A 17,637-nucleotide genomic window follows, 5' to 3' on the forward strand; every position below is an offset into this window, starting at 1 on the left:
TGGCCTCAAGTGATCCACCCACCTCAGCATCCCAAAGTGCTGTGATTATAGGAGTGAGCCACTGCACCTGGCCTAGAGTATGGTTCTTATTTGGATGTCTCCCCTTTTTCATTTTCTGTTCCTTTACTTTGCGTCCTGGTCTCACAACTTATCTATGATCTAGAATAGCTTTTGTACCTCAACCTTGCCCCTACCAAAACTCATATAACTTCTTGAATTAATAAGAAAAACCATATTCATATCAAATTGTGTAACTTTTTTTTAAATTAGACTCTCATAGTGAATAGTCTGCAATAAATATTTTTACCTTCACTTCCAGAGGAATCTTGGATGTCAGGTTCTGGGGAGGAATAGCCTTTTGTTACCTTCTTCTGTTGCCTGGTTGGCTTATGTTTCATTTTGGGGACACTAACCTAAAGAAAAAAAATAACTATTTTGTGAATTTGCACTAAAGACCAATGGTGTACAACTATCAAAATTATCTGCAGATAGGCATGATATTCAGAAATAAAGACAATGATGAAATAGTCTAATTCAAATTTAACAAATGAGATACACTTACAAAATCAAATGACCTTATTTTAATAGAAAGTAATTACATCAAAAACTAAAATATACAATGAAGAGTATACCCAGTCTCTCTCTCACTAAATAGGTACCCATTGATATTAGTTTGTATCCAGGGATATTTTTATGCATATATAAACAAATATGAATAGAGAGCCCCCTACCTCTGACTGCACCAGCTAGTATCTCTAGTAGAATGTTAAATAACAGTTTGTATAAATCATATTTATCTTGTTCCCGATGTTAGAAACATTCCCATTGAATAATAGGGTTTCCAGTAAATTTGTTTATTTATTTTTAATCACATCTAGGTAGTACAGAAAGCATGTTATAATAAATAAAAATGGTATTATTTTATAGAGTGTTATTTAAACTTACTGAAAGCATTTAAGTGGATGCACAAGATTCTAAAGTATATAAACCATCAACTATGACTAAATTTTCCTTAGAATAATAAACTTTAGACTCTATGCTACTAATAGATTTATAATTTTGGTGTTCAGTATTAAACTTAAAAACCTAAATTCAAGAGAAGAAACTAGAATCAGAAAGACAAGATGTATTAGTTTTTATGCTGCTGATAAAGACATATGCAAGACTGGGATGAAAAGGAGGTTTAATCTCACAGTTCCACATGGCTAGGGAGGTCTCATAATTATGGCAGAGGGCAAAAGGCACTTCTTACATGGTGGCAGCAAGAGAGAATGAGGAAGATGCAAAAGCGGAAATTCCTGATAAAACCATCAGATCTCAAGAGGCTTATTCACTACCATGAGAACAGTATGGGGGAAACTGCCCCCATGATTCAAATGATGTCTCACCCACAACACGTGGGAATCATGGAAGTACAATTCAAGAAGAGATGTGGGTGGGGGACACAGAACCAAATCATATCATGCTGCCCCTGGTTCCTCTACATATCGTGCCTTCCCAACAGTTCCCCAAAGTCTCAACTCATTTCAGCATTAACCCAAAAGTCCAAAGCCCAAAGTCTCATCTGAGACAAGTCCCTTCTGCCTATGAGCCTGTAAAATCAAAAGCAAGCTAGTTACTTTCTAAATAAAATGGGGGTATAGGCACTGGGTAAATACAGCCATTCCAAATGGTAGAAATTTGGAAACAAAGGGGTTACAGGGCCCATGAAAGTTTGAAATCCAGTGGGGCAGTCAAATTTTTAAAGCTCCAAAATGATCTCCTTTGACTCCATGTTTCAGATCCAGGTCTTGCAGATGCAAGAGGCAGGTTCCACAGTCTTGGGAAGCTCCACCCCTGTGGCTTTGCAGGATATCCCCTCCTGGCTGCTTTCATGGGCTGGCACTGATTGTCTGTGGCTTTTCCAGGTGTACAGTGTAAACTGTCAGTGGATCTACAATTCTGGGGTCTGGAGGATGGTGGCCCTCTTCTCATAGCTGCACTAGGCAGTGCCCCAGTAGGGACTCTGTGTGGGGGCTCTGCTCCCACATTGCCTTTCCACACTGCCCTAGCAGAGGTTCTTCATGAGGATCCGCTCCTGCAGCAAACTTTTTCCTGGGCATCCTGGTGTTTCCATACATCTTCTGAAATCTAGGAAGAGGTTCCCAAACCTCTATTCTTGACTTCTGTGCACCTGTAGGCTCAACGCAAGGTGGAAGCTGCCAAGGTTTGGGGCTTGCACCCTCTGAAACCATGAGCAGAGGCTGTACCTTGGCCCCTTTTAGCAATGGCTGGAGTGGCTGGGATATAGGGCACCAAGTCCCTGGGTTGCATACAGTATGGAGACCCTGGGCCCAGCCCACAAAACCATTTTTACCTCCTAGGCTTCCCAGTCTGTGAAGGGAGGTGCTGCCATCAAGACCTAAGACATGCCGTAGAGACGTAACACTGTCTTGGGGATTAACATTTGACTCCTTGTTACTTATGCAAATTTCTGCAGCCAGCTGAATTTCTCCTCAAAAAATGGGTTTTTCTTTTTTACTGCATTGTCAGGCTGCAAATTTTCCAAACTTTTATGTTCTGTTCTCCTTTTAAAACAGATTGCTTTTAACAGCAAACAAATCACTTCTTGAAAGCCTGTGCCTAAGAAATTTATTCCACCAGATACCCTAAATCATTTATTTCACATTCAAAGTTCCACAGATCTCTATGGCAGGGCTAAAATGCCACCGGTCTCTTTGCCAAAATATAACAAGAGCCACATTTGCTCCAGTTTCCAACAAATTTCTCATCTTCATCTGAGACCACTTCAGCCTGGACCTTATTGTTCATGTCACTATCAACATTTTTCGTCAAAGCAATTCAACAAGTCTCTAGGAGGTTCCAAACTTTCCCACATTTTCCTGTCTTCTTCTTATCCCTCCAAACTGTTCCAACCTCTGCCTGATACCCAGTTCCAAAGTTGCTTCCATATTTTTGGGGTATCTTTTCAGCAGCATCTCACTCTAATTTGCAATATTAGTCCATTTTTACACTGCTGATAAAGACATACCCGAGACTGGGAAGAAAAGGAGGTTTAATTTGACGTTCAGTTCCACATGGCTAGGGAGATCTCGTAATCATGGTGCAGGGCAAAAGGCCCCCGCTTCCTACATGGTGGCAGGAAGAGAGAATGAGAAGATGCAAAAGTGGAAACCTCTGATAAAACCATCAGATCTCATGAGACTTATTCACTACCATGAAAACTGTATGGGGGAACCGTCCCCATGATTCAAATTATCTCCCACTGTGTCCCTCCCACAGCATGTGGAAATTATGGGAGTATAATTCAAGATGAGATGTGGATGGGGACACAAAGCCAAACCATATCATAAGGTAATTTTTATGCTTGAAAAAAACAGAGAACAAGTGGTCAACAACTTGTTTCTTTCTTGTTCACCATTCTAACAGGAAGTATTCCCAATTACTTCTTTCTTGAAATAATTTTGCAAAATCTTATTCATGTATTTAAAAATAAAATTTCTATAATATGCAACAAGCAGGCAGGTTTGGCCCACACTCCTATGTCAAATGCTGGAGACTTAAAATTTTTTAACATTTAAAATAGAAATCCACATTTCTAGAATAGGTTCAAATTGGAGATTGATGAAGACTAGTGAGAAGCTTATTTAAAATAACAAGGGAAGTCAGAAATACAACTAGAGATATACAAAGATTTACTCTGATCAGTAAAGTATTCCTTTAGGGAAAAATACAGAAGCCTTGTGTGTATCTATTTAGGGTTGTTAAAAGAATATGATTTTTAAAGTTTTTGAATTTTTAAATTTCATAAAATATATAAAATAAACCATATCATTTTAACCATTTTATGTGTACAACTCAGTGGCATTAATTATATTCACAATATTATGTATCCATCACCACAATTCCAAAACATTTTTATCTTCCTCAAGAAAGGCTGTGTAACAATTAAGCATTTCCTTTTCCTCTGGTCCTGGTAACCATTTCTAATCTTTTTGTCTCCATGAATCTGTTATCCTATATATTTTATGTAAGTGGAATCACACAATATTAGTCCGTTTATATTTGGTTTATTTAACTTAGAAGAATATTTTCAATGTTCATCCATCTTATAGCATGTAACAGAACTTTATTCCTGTGGCTGAATAATATTTCATGGTATGTATATACTACATTTCCTTTGTCCATTCATCTGCTGATGGACACCTGGATTGTTTCTACCTTTTGGTTATTATGAATAATGCTGCTATGAACATTGCTATACTCAAATCTATTTGAGTACTTGTTTTTAATCCTTTTGGAGTGGAATTGCCAGGTTATGCGGTAATTCTATGTTTGGCTTTTGAGGACTTACCAAACCATTTTTCACAGTGACTGCACTATTTCATATTCCCACCAGCAATGCAGCAATGTACAAGGATTCTAATTTCTCCACATCCTCACCAACACTTGTTATTTTCCGCGTTCTAGTAGGTATGATATAGTACCTAATTGTGGTTTGGATTTGCATTTCCCTTCTTACTAATGATACTGAAATCTTTTCATGTGTTTGTTGGCCACCTGTATATCTTCTTTGGAGAAACATCTTATCAAGTCCTTTGCTCACTTTTAAATCAGGTTGTCTTTTAAAGTCAGGAATTCTTTAGACATTCTAGATATCAAGACTTTATCAGATAAATAATTTGCAAATATTTCTCTCATTCTATAGGTTGGCTCTTCACTTTGTTGACAGTGTCCCTTTGATGCATGAAGTTTTACATTTTATGAAGTCCAATTTATCTACTTGTTGCTGCTGTTACTCGTGCTTTTAGTGTCATATCTAAGAATGCACTGCCAAATACAAGGTTGTAACGACTTATCCCGGTTTTCTTCTAAGAATATTATGGATTTAGCTGCAATTTTGGGTTGCAGACCCATTTTGAGTTAATTTTTAGGTGGAGGGTCCAACTTCATTCTTTTGTATGTGGATAGTTATCCCAGCACTGTTTGTTGAAGACTGCTCTTTTCCCACTGGGTGGACTTGATATCTTTGTAAAAAAATAAACTGGTGGCTGGCAAGGTGGCCGAATAGAAAGAGCTCCACTGCAGCTCCCAGCAGGATCAATGCAGAAAGCAATGGATACAGCCCATGGAGAGTAAGCTGAAGCAGAGTGGGGCAATGCCTCACCTGGGAAGTGCAAGGAGTTGGGAAACTCCCTCCCCTAGCCAAGGGAAGTCATCATGGACGATGCACTCCAGCTCAGATACTATACTTTTCCCATGGTTGTCCCAATCAAGAGACCAGGAGAATGTCTCGGATGCCCACACCACAAAAGCCCTGGGTTTCAAGCATAAAACTGGGCAGCCATTTGGGTAGACACTAAGCTAGCTGCAAGAGTTTTTGTTTCATCCCAGTGGTGCCTGGAACACCAGCAAGACAGAACCATTCACTTTTCTGGAAATGGGGCTAAAGCCAGGAAGCCAGTGGTCTAGCTCAGCAGATCCCACCCCATGGAGCCCAGCAAGCTAAAATCCACTGGCTTGAAATTCTCACTGCCAGCACAGCAGTCTGAAGTCTACCTGGGATGCTGGAGCTTGGTGAGAATAGGGGCGTCCATGATTACTGAGGCTTGAGTAGGCGGTTTTCCCCTCACATTGTAAACAAAGCTGCGTGGAAGTTCAAACTGGAAGGAGCCCACCACAGCATGGCAACGCCGCTGTAGCCAGACTGCCTCTCTAGATTTCTCCTCACTGGGCAGGGCATCTCTTAAAGAAAAGCAGCAGCCCCACTCAGGGGCTTATAGATAAAACTCCCATCTCCCTGGGGCAGAGCACCTGGGGGAAGGGGCAGCTGTGGGCACTGCTTCAGCAGATTTAAACGCTCCTGCCTCGTGGCTCTGAAGAGAGCAGAGGATCTCCCAGCACAGCGCTAGAGCTCTGCTAAGGGACAGACTGCCTCCTTAAGTGCGTCGCTGACCCCGATGCCTTCTGACTGGGAAACACCTCCCAGCAGGGGTCGACAGACCCTCATACAGGAGAGCTCCAGCAGGCATCCAGCAGGAGTCCCTCTGAGACAAAACTTCCAGAGGAAAAAATGGGCAACAATCTTTGCTATTCTGCAGCCTCTGCTGGTGATACCCAGGCAAACAGGGTCTGGAGTGGACCTCCAGCAAACTCCAGCAGACCTGCAGCAGAGGGGCCTGCCTGACTGTTAGAAGGAAAACTAACAAACAGGAATAGCATAAGGATGTCAACACAAAGGACGTCCATACAGAAGCCCCATCCGAAGGTCACCACCATCAAACACCAAAGGTAGATAAATCCACGAAGATGGGGAGAAACCAGCACAAAAAGGCTGAAAATTCAAAAACTGGAATGCCTCTTCTCCTCCAAAGGATTACAACTCCTCGGCAGAAAGGGAACAAAACTGGACAGAGAATGAGTTTGATGAGTTGACAGAGTAGGCTGTAGAAGGTGGGTAATAACAAACTCCTCTGAGCTAACAGAGCATGTTCTAACCCAATGCAAAGAAGCTTTTTGCCTTGAAAAAAGGTTAGAAGAATTGCTAACCAGAATAACCGATTTAGGGAAGAACAAAAATCATCTGCTGCAGCTGAAAATCACAGGAAGAGAACTTCATGAAGCATATACAAGTACCAATAGCCAAACCAATCAAGCAGAAGAAAGGATATCAGAGATTGAAGATCAACTTAATGAAATAAAGTATGAAGGCAAGATTAGAGAAAAAGGAATAAAAAGGAACAAACAAAGTCTCTAAGAAATATGGTATTATGTGAAAAGACCAAACCTATGTTTGATTGGTGTACTGAAAGTGATGGGGAGAATGGAACCAAGCTGGAAAACTCTTCAGGATATTACCCAGGAGAACTTCCCCAACCTAGCAACACAGGCCAACATTCAAATTCAAGAAATACAGAGAATAGCACAAATATACTCCTCGAGAAGAGCAACCCCAAGACATAATCGTCAGATTCACCAAGGTTGAAATTAAGGAAAAATGTTAAGGGCAGCCAGAGAGAAAAGTCAAGTTACCCACAAAGGGAAGCCCAACAGACTAACAGCGGATCTCTCAACAGAAACCCTACAAGCCAGAAGAGTGGGAGCCTATATTCAACATTCTTAAAAAGAAAATAATTTTCAACCCAGAATTTCATATCCAGCCAAATTAAGCTTCATAAGTGAAGGAGAAATAAAATCCTTTACAGACAAGCAAATGCTGAGAGATTTTGTCATCACCAAGCCTCCCTTACAAGAGCTCCTGAAAGAAGCACTAAATATGGAAAAGAAAAACTGGTACCAGTCACTGCAAAAACATACCAAATTGTAAAGACCATCGACACTATGAAGAAATTGCATCAACTAACAGGCAAAATGACCAGCTAGCACCATAATGACAGGATCAAATTCACACATAACAATATTAACCTTAAATGTAAACAGGCTAAATACCCCAATTAAAAGACACAGACTGGCAAATTGGATAAAGAGTCAAGACCCATTGGTGTTCTGTATTCAAGAGACCCATCTCAGGTATAAAGACACACATAGGCTCAAATAAAGGGATGAAGGAATATTTACCAAGCCAATGGAAAGCAAAAACAAAAAAAAGCAAGGTTGTAATCCTAGTCTCTGATAAAACAGACTTTAAAGCAACAGAGATCAAAAAGACAAAAGAAGGGCATTACATAATGGTAAAGGGATCAATTCCACAAGAAGAGCTAACTATCCTAAATATATACACACCCAATACAGGAGCACCTGGATTCATAAAGCAAGTTCTTAGAGACCTACACAGAGACTTAAGGCTCCCACACAATAATAATAGGAGACTTTAACACCCCACTGTGAATATTAGACAGATCAACAAGATAGAAAATTAACAAGGATATTCAGTACTTGAATTCAGCTCTGGACCAAGTGAATCTAATAGACATCTGCAGAACTCTCCACCCCAAATCAGCAGACTGGATAAAGAAAATGTGGCACATATACACCATGGAATAATATGCAGCCATAAAAAGGATGAGTTCATGTCCTTTGCAGGAACATGGATGAAGCCAGAAACCATCATTCTCAGCAAAGTAACACAGGAACAGAAAACCAAACACCACATGTTCTCACTCATAAATGGGAGTTGAATAATAAGAACACATGGATACAGGGAGGGGAACATCACACACTAGGGCCTGTTGAGGGGTGGGGGCCTAGGGGAGAGATAGCATTAGGAGAAATAACTAATGTACATGATGGGTTGATGGGTGCAGCAAACCACCATGGTACAGGTATACCTAAGCAACTAACCTACATGTTCTGCACATGTAACCCAGATCTTAAAATATAATTTAAAAAAATAAATAAATTGACCACAGATGTCTGACTTGACATTTAGATACTCAATTTTATTCCATTGGTCAATATGCCTTTGCTGACATAAATATCATATTTCTTCAATTGCTGTAGCTTTATAATAAGTTTCAAAATCAAAAAGGAAGACTCCTCCAACTTTGTTCTTCTTTTTCAAAATTGTTTTGGCTATTTGTGGCCCCCTGTGATTCTATGTAAATTTGAGGATCTGCTTTCCCAGTTTTGCAAAAAAAGGTTTGGAATATTATCAGGGATTGTGGTGAAGCTGCAGATTGCTTTGAGTTGTAATGTTATGTTCTTATTTCTATTGTTCTGAGATAGGATCTCACTCTGTCACCCAGGCTGCAGTATAGTGGTACGGTCATGACTCACTGCAGCCTCAACTTCTCTGGGGTCAGGTGATCTCCCACCTCAGCCCCCCAAGTAGCTGGGACTACAGGTGTGTGCCACCATGCCCAGCTAATTTTTCTATTTTTTTTTTTTGTAGAGACAGAGGTTTGCCATGTTGTCCAAGCTGATCTCAAACTCCTGGTTCAAGCAATCCCTCTGTCTCGGCCTCCCAAAGTACTGAGGTTATAGGCATGAGCCACTGTGTCTGGCCAAAATCTTAACAATATTAACCTTCCTACCTGAGAAAATGAGGTATCTTTCCCTTTATATAGAGGTTAATTTCCTTGGCAATGTTTTATAGTTTTCACTGTAGTAGTCTTTCAGGTCCTTTGTTAAATTTGTTCCTTTGGATGGTATTATACATTGAATTGGTTTCTTAATTTTGAGACTGTTCATCATTAGAAACACAACTGATTTTTGTGTGTTGATCTTGTACCCTGCAATTTTTCTTAAATTCATTAGCTCAAATAGCGTTCTATGGATTCTTTGGGATTTTCATATATGGAATAATGTCATGTGTTAATTAGAGATCGTTTTACTTCTTTGTTTCCAACTTTGATGCCTTCTCTTTCTTTTCTTGCTCAGGCTAGAACTTCCAGTAAAATGGTAAACAGGAGTGGTGAAAGTGGGAATGTTTGTCTTGTTCTTGATGTTAGGGGGAAAGCTTTCAGCCTGTTGCCAATCAATGTACTATTTGTGGGATTTTCATAAATGCCCTTAATCATGTTGAGGAAGTCTCATCTCTTCTTAGTTTTATGAGGTCATTCTTTCTTTCTTTTGATCAGGAAAGGGTGATGAATTTTGTCAAATGTCTTTTCTATGTCAATTGAGATGACCATGTGATTTTCCCCTTCTTAATGTGATGTATTACATTGATTTTCTTAATGTGAAACCAACCTTGTATTTCTGGAATAAATTCCACTTGGTCATGGTGTATAATCTTTCTAATATGCTACTGAATTTTGTTGGCCAGTATTTTGTTAAGGATGTATGAATCTTATTTATAAAGGTTATTTGTAATTCTCTTTTCTTGTGATGTCTTTATCTGGCTTTGCCATTAAGGTAATGTTAGCCTCAGAGAATAAGTTAGGAAATGTTCCCATCTCTTCTATTTTTTGAGAATTTGAAAAGGATTGGTATTTGTTCTTTAAAGTTTTGTAGAATTCACCACTGTAGCCATCTGGTCTTGAATTTTTCTTTGGAGGTTTTTGTTTACTGATCCAATCTCCTTATTGTTACCTCTCTACTGAGATTTTGTTTCTTTTTGAGTCAGTTTATGTAATTTGAGTTTCTAGGGATTTTTCCTTTTCATCTAGGTTAATTTGTTGGCACACAATTATTCATAGTATTCTCTCATAATCCTATTTCTTTATGATTGGTAGTAACATCCCCACTTTAATTTCTGATTTTAGTCATTTGTGTTTTCTTTCTTGCTTCCTCAATCTAGCTGGTTTATCAATTTTGTTGATTTTTATCAAAGAGCAACTTTTGGTTTGGTTTCACAAAATCTATTTTTTTCCTACTCTCTATTTTATCTCTACTCCAATCTTCATTATTTTCTTCTGCTGCCAGCTTTGGGTTTAGTTTGTTCTTCTTTATCTAGTTTCTCATGGTATAAAGTAAGATTATCGATTTGAGATCTCTTTTAATGTAGATATTCACAGCTATACATTTTCCTTACCTTTGCTGCATCTCGTAAGTTTTGGTATACTATATTTTTGTTTTCACTTGTCTAAATATTACCTAATTTCCCTTGTGTTTTTCTTTGTCTCGTTGAGGTCTCATTTTGTTTTTTTTGTTTCTGAGACAGAATCTCACACTGTTGCCCAGGCTGGAGTGCAGTGGTGTGATCTTGGCTTGCTATAACCTCCGCCTCCCAGGTTCACATGATTCTCATGCCTCAATCACCTGAGTAGCTGCGATTTATTGAGACATATTATATGGTGTAACATATGGTCTATCCTGGAGAATGTTCCATGTACACTTGAGAAGAATGTGTATTCTTCCGTGGTTGGGTGGATTGTTCTATGTGTCTGCTAGGTTAAGCTGGTTTAGAGTGTGGTTCAAGTTATCTGTTTCCTTCTTGATCTTCTATCTAGAGGTTCTATCCATTATTAAAAGGAGTGTACTGAATTCTCCATCTATTGCTGTAGAACTGTTTCTATCTTCAATTCTGTCAGTTTGCCTTGTATATTTTGGGGCTCTGTTGATTGGTATATATGCTTATACTTGCTAAATATTTTGATAAATTGATCCTTTTATCAATATGACAGGGTTTTTGTCTCTTGTAACAATGCTTGACTTAAAGTCTATTTAGTCTGATATTAGGATAACCACCTCAGTTTCCTTTGGATACTATCAGCACATAATATTTTTTTTCTACCTTTCATTTTACTCTATATCTGCCTCTGTATCTAAAGTGGATCTCTTGTACACATCATATAGTTGGGTCATGTTTATTTTAATCAATTTTTACAATTTGCCTTTTGCTCAGAGAGTTTAATCTATTTACATTTTAAAGTAACTACTGATAAAAACTTACTTCTGATTTTGCTATTTACCATATGTCATATACATCTTTTGTCCCTTCTTTACTCTATTAGTGCCTGCTTGTATGTTTGCTTCTTGTAGTGAACTGTTCAATTCTCTTCTCATTTTCTTTTGTGTATATTTAGATATCTTATTTGTGGTTACTATGGGGATGACATTTACACCTATCTCTACAACAATCTAATTTGAGATGATACCAACAACTTCAGTAGCACATGAAAACTTTCCTCCTATACAGTTCCATATCCCTGCTTTTATGTTGTAACAAATTATATCTTTATACATTGTATGTCCAATAATAGATATGTAATTAAATTATTTGCCATTCATATAAGTCCTGTAGGAAATAAAAAGTGGAGTTATAAACTAAAATTACAATAGCACTAGCTTTTATATTTGCCCAACTATTTACTGAAAATCTTTATTTATTCATACAGCTTTGAGTTTTATTTTATTCTGAACGATTCCCCTTAGCACTTTTTTTGTAGGGCAGGTCTAGTGGTAATGAACTCCCTCAGTTTTTATCTGGGAATGTCTTAATTTCTCCATTTTTGAATGACAGTTTTGCAAGATACAGAATTCTTGATTGACAAGTCTTTTCTTCTAGCACTTTAAATATGTCATCTCATTGCCTTCTGTCCTCCAAGGTTTCTATGAGAACTCAGTTAACCCTATAGAAGATCCCCAGTGTATGTGATACATTGCTTTTCTCTCTGGTTTTAAGACTGTCTTTGGCTTTTGACAGTGTGTCGTGGTGTGGGTCTCTCTGAGATCATCCTAGTTGGAGTTGGAGTTAGTTGACCTTTGAATTTGTGGATTTATATCTTTCACCAAATTTGGGAATTTAGGGGTTTTCTTTCCTCAAATATTCTTCCTCTGTCTTCTCTTTGTGGAACTCTCACAATGCAACAATAACCCACTTGATGGTTTCCCACAGGTCCTTTAGGCTCTGTTCATGTCACTTTATTTTTTTCTCCTCCTCAGACTAGATAATTTCAATGGTCTTATCTCTAAGTTTCCTGAACCTGTCTTGTGCTTGCTTATATCTGCTTTTGAACATCTCTAGTGAATTTTCATTTTTATTACACTTTTCAGCTCCAGAATTTGTTTGGCTTCTTTGTATAATTTGTCTTTATTTATTTTCTCAGAGATTAGTGCCTGTGTAAGTCCTTCAGGTAGTATCCTGACTGGTTAGAACAGACACACAGAATTATGTATGAGGTCCACTCTGCTCCTTCTCGAACTAGGGACTTACACTGGCACTGCAGTGCCTTCAAGACCCCTACTGCACTGGGATGGACCTGGGGCAAGTGCAGGTAAAATGCCGCAAAGCTTTCTTCTCTTTGCCCTTTCTTGATTCAGTGTTCACTTGGTTGCTGAACACCTCTGACTGTTTTCAGAGTTCTGGCAAATTGGGTTGACAGTTTTTGCTTGTTTTCTGATGTTTCCTTGGGGTAACAGGAGTTCGGAGCGGCCTGTTTTGCTCACTCAAAGTTTTGAATTTTGAAACTAAATTTTAAATGTTGGTTGCTATAGATACTAAAAATTTAACAAATTTATACACCTAGTGTATCTAGTTACTTTTTTATTACATACCATTGGAGTACGATGTTTTACTTTGGTCTGAATAACGCCATCTTTTTCAAACTGTATCATATCATTAAGTGGGTCCCATGGTCGGGTACTACATAAATGAAAAAAAAAATACCAGTTGCTTAATAACCAAAAAAGTTTAAAACTTTCTATTCCATGGTTTAATTTTATTAATAATTATATACACAGTTCTAATATTGAGATTTCCCCATATCTAATCTTCTGATCGTAACTACTAGAGTCAAGCTTATAATGAACCCAACATCAAGTTTAAAAATCTCACACTAATATACATGGTTTAAATAATTAAAAACTACTCCAGCAACAAATATTCTAAAGGCAACAAGCCATGCTAATATACTGTTTGAAATAAACTATTTTAAATTACTTACTCTGCAAACTTATAATGCCATTCTCCTGTGGGTGAATCAAGTTCAAATAATCTGCAAGACCACTCTTCATTTTTTGTTTTCCTATCTCTGGCAGCTTGCCTTTGAGCTTCTTCCAAAACATACTTCTCTTGGGTAGCTTCGGTTTGGTCTTTGGCATTTATGGCTCGTGTTACCCGCTGCCAGAGTCTAATATATGTGCAAAAGTAGTATTAAAAATGAAACAGAAAATAGAATTTATATAGAATAGACTTGAATCTCCCTGAGAGAAAATAACATTCACATGGATTTCTGGCTTTGACAATACTTATTCTTATATGCTTAGAAATGAGTCAAGATATAAATGCAATCCCTTGAGTAGAGAGAGATCTGTTCATAAGTGGAGACTAGTTTTTTTTTTTACTTGGCAAGAGAAACTTATTACATGGACTCTTAAACTCATGGTAGTAAGTGTTGCTGGCTCAAGATGATAGGAATGTAATAAAAGTAAAGCTCAGGAATCTATACTTTTAGCAAGTGTTCTAGATGATTCATACACTGTTTAAGATCCGCTGGCTTTACAAAGATCCATTACTGTAATGCAGTGCTTCTCAACTATGGATTCATGAATTATCAGAGAATTTTTATAATCAGAATCTCTAGGGTCAGGCCCAGGTATTGATATTTTTTAATGTTTCCCCAAAATATTTTAATGTATTGCTAGTGTTGAGAATAACTACTTTAACAGAAAAGACTATTGAGGTAAAATGATTTCCCCTACTAGTTCTTTCTTCTGTTAAATAAAAGTGTATCTATATCCCACCCATCTGGGAAGGCAGCAAAGCCAGAAGAAAAGGCTTTGAGATCAGATAGACCTGAGTCCTAGATCTGCTACTTCCTAGCTGGTGTACTTAAAGTTATTTATCCTAAGTCTCATTTCCTCATCTTTAAATATGCTGAATTATATGCCCTCAAAAATTATCATATGCCTTGGCAAAGCTTATCTCTGGATAAACAATATCATGTGGTTATGGCTGAGGCAGAATTTTAGAACTGGTACATATATACTCTTCCATCTTTGACAACCTTAATTTTGAGTGCAGAAGAGAAGGCACACACATACTTGAATTCCCATGCGAGAGAATGATACATATGTGGGAATGATACATATGTGAGATGACTAAGTTGCATAATGTGTGTTAAGTCCCTATCAAAGTATCTTTTATACAGAAGTTTCTTTCTCTTAACACAAAGATATAATAACAATAAAATGGGAAACGTGTATACAATTATTTTTGATTCAAAAATATAAGTAATCTAGCAAGAATTTCATGACTTAAGAACAGAAATGATAGCCTTAATTATTACCCAACTAATAAGTCCTTTAGAATCAGTACATCCAGTGACTTTATTTTTGTTTCAGAGAATGGAACAGAAGTAGATTCTGTACCACTCCTTTTACCTAGAGTTTTAATGCCTAAAGCAGGTTAGAAAACAGTTGCTAGGTACTGAGAGTCACTAATTAGTCCTGTAATTTTATTTCAACAAAAATGTTCTTTTCTTTCTTTTTTTTTTAAGGTACTGAAGTAGCTGAGAAAGAAAAAAATGAGAAGTTTTAGTTTTGAGCTACAGAAAAGCAAGATGATTTGTATTATATTTATTTGACATTCATATACACAGAAACAGAATATTGTCACATTTCACAAATGATAAACTATTTTGCTGAATTAAGATATGACAGAAGAAAGGTAACAGAATGACCATATCATTAAGGAACTGAAAAACTACTCTCTGATCCTTATGAAGTTAGCTCAAAAACAGAATACTTACTTCTCTGATTCAAAATCTCCCTGTTCTTCAAATTTTACAGTGTGCCTTATTAATCTCCATTGCTTAATATCAGGTGTTGGATTCCAGAAAACCTCTAAATTATCAGTCTTTTTATCAGTAATAAAAACTTCACTATCCTATATTTAAAGAAATTAAAAATTACTTTAGAGAATTATATTTAGAAGGCAACTGTATACTACAGTAATATGATGGTGATAATTTCTTCTGGTTACTTAATCCTCCAGTTAAACATATTTTTAAAACAAGTATAACTAGAACTTTTCCAAAAGCCCCAAGTTTCTTATAATTTTTATGAAAACATTAAGATCAAATATGTAATACTAGTTAATACAAATAATTTGGTTGACTATCCAGTTTGTGAAATTACACAAGTTTTACTTAATAAATTTCAATCATTATATGCAAAACCTCAATAAGCATCTCCAAACTGTCAAAAGTAGAACACAGCATTTGTTATAACTAAAATGAAATGCTGTTGACTATCCATGGAGTCAATACACACATACACATAAATACACACACACACACACACACACACACACACACACACGCCTTGAAAGAACCTTTCCTAGCATTAAAAATTTGAAATCTATCTCTATCGAATAATCTATCTAAGACAGGGTCTTGCTCTCTTGCCCAGGTTGAAGTGGTGCTATCTACCTTATCTATCCATTTTACCTATCTAATCTATCTACTTGTCTATTTATCTTTGATCTCACATCTCTATCTTATCTAACTATCTATCTATCTATCTATCTATCTATCTATCTATCTATCTATCTATCTACCTATCTATCTATCTATCTCGCCTAGGCTGGAGTGCAGTAGCACAATCATGGGTCATTACAGCTTCCACCTCCCAGGCTCAAGCAATCTTCCTGCCTCAGCTTCCTGAGTAGTCAGGACAGGCATGCACCAGCATGCCCAGCTAATTTTTTTTTTTTTTTAATTTTTAGTAGAGAAGAGATCTCGTTATGTCACCCAGGATGATCATCCCGCTTCAGCTTCCTAAAGTGCTGGAATTATAGTAGTGAGCCATCCCACCCAGCCAGAAATTTTGGTTTTTAAAAATGACTGCTGTTTTATGTTTTTTTCCAGAAGATGTTCAGATTTAAGGCAATTAAATTTTTTTCAGAGTGTTATGTGGCCACTTAATGGAGTCCCTAAATACAGTTTCACTTTCTCATATTTCTCAACATTTTCTGCTTATTGTATGCAGAAAGGAGCATATGCTCAGTGCTCACAGTGAGGGCATATCCATGCAGTGCCATGATTCTTTTTATTCATTTAAGCTCCTCTTAACAAAATTACATAAATTTGAATCTAGGTTAGCAAAGAAGTAAATAAAAGCCATTGCTCTCAAACACCACACTATATCGTTTCGATATTCCACCGAAAGGCATATAACTCTAATTGAAACTATGCCTCTTTCTTCTATGTGAGAGGCAGTAGAGTGCTGTGCATAAAAGCACAGCCCTGGAGCCCTGGCTTTAATTCCTGTTCCACCACCTACTTTGAGCAAATTATGTGAACTCTCTGTGCCTCAGTGTCTGTCCTCTTCTGTAAAATGGAGACAATAATGAACAATAATAAAATGGGCATGGCACCTATAAACTCACCTCATAGGGTTATATATTATAAATATTAAATGAGTTACAATGAGTAACATTCTTAAATAAGGCATTACATAATAAGTCATATTTAAGTGTTAGCTATTTCTATTGATTTTAAAGTTTTGCAAAGAGAAAATATTACATAAAATTAATTACTGTTGATAACAAATCAACACCAAAAACCTGCTATAATAAACTGCAGCTTATGTTAAATAATAATGTTTTTAGCAATGAAGTTTTAAATTTTAAATGTGATTGTTATTTTTTTCCCACAGAATAAAAATCTTTTTGTAAAGCTCATATATAAAATACTTACCCAATGTCCTTCCAAAGTAGCTAGGACTTCTTTTCCCAATTTAAGTCTTCCTGATATTTGATTAACACAGTCACTACTCCCTAGGAATGGCTTTTAAAGGAGAAAATGTTAAACACTTCACTTTTCACTTATATTTGCATATAATGTAAAACTAAAAAAAAATTACTTGCATAGTTGCAGTGCTCTTGAATGCACAAGTAGTAAAAAATACTGACTCAAATTTTAATTAGAAATGTTTAATAAGAAATCCAAATTGCTGCTATGGAAAAAAGGCTAAAAACAAGCAGACTATATTAAATCAAACTAAACATATTAAGAAAGATCACCCTGATACAACCGACTCATGTCCCGTGAACTCTCAAATCCTGCATCCTCATCTAACTGTCAAGACAGTGCCCTATCAATGTGACGTTATCTTAAGCAAAACAACTCAGTAAACCTAAGGGAATTAACAATCTAGTAAAATACGTGACACCCGCTTCTTTAAAAAAAAAAGGAAAATACATAGCTAAAAAAAGCCTCCAAAAAATAAAAATGGAAGGAGTATATTTTACTGATGTCTGTCTTTGGAGACAAAATTTTGATGCTCCAA

At 37.0% G+C, this 17,637-nt stretch overlaps 1 protein-coding gene across 11 annotated transcripts in view; it reads right to left on the reverse strand.

Annotated features, from left to right (window-relative positions):
* The window catches only part of OSBPL8 (oxysterol binding protein like 8), a 207,104-nt gene that overhangs the window by 6,587 nt on the left and 182,880 nt on the right, over window positions 1–17,637 (reverse strand). For all 11 annotated transcript variants that reach the window (XM_078336914.1, XM_078336918.1, XM_078336916.1 and 8 more), the window contains 5 exons: window positions 17,046–17,135; window positions 15,096–15,232; window positions 13,290–13,475; window positions 12,901–12,988; window positions 308–413 (listed from right to left, as the gene is read on the reverse strand). In XM_078336914.1, coding sequence (XP_078193040.1) covers window positions 308–413; window positions 12,901–12,988; window positions 13,290–13,475; window positions 15,096–15,232; window positions 17,046–17,135 — 607 coding nt within the window. The remainder of the gene's footprint in view (window positions 1–307; window positions 414–12,900; window positions 12,989–13,289; window positions 13,476–15,095; window positions 15,233–17,045; window positions 17,136–17,637) is intronic.

Source organism: Callithrix jacchus, chromosome 9 (genome assembly GCF_049354715.1).
Source record: "Callithrix jacchus isolate 240 chromosome 9, calJac240_pri, whole genome shotgun sequence".
NCBI classification, from domain to species: Eukaryota; Metazoa; Chordata; class Mammalia; order Primates; family Cebidae; genus Callithrix; species Callithrix jacchus.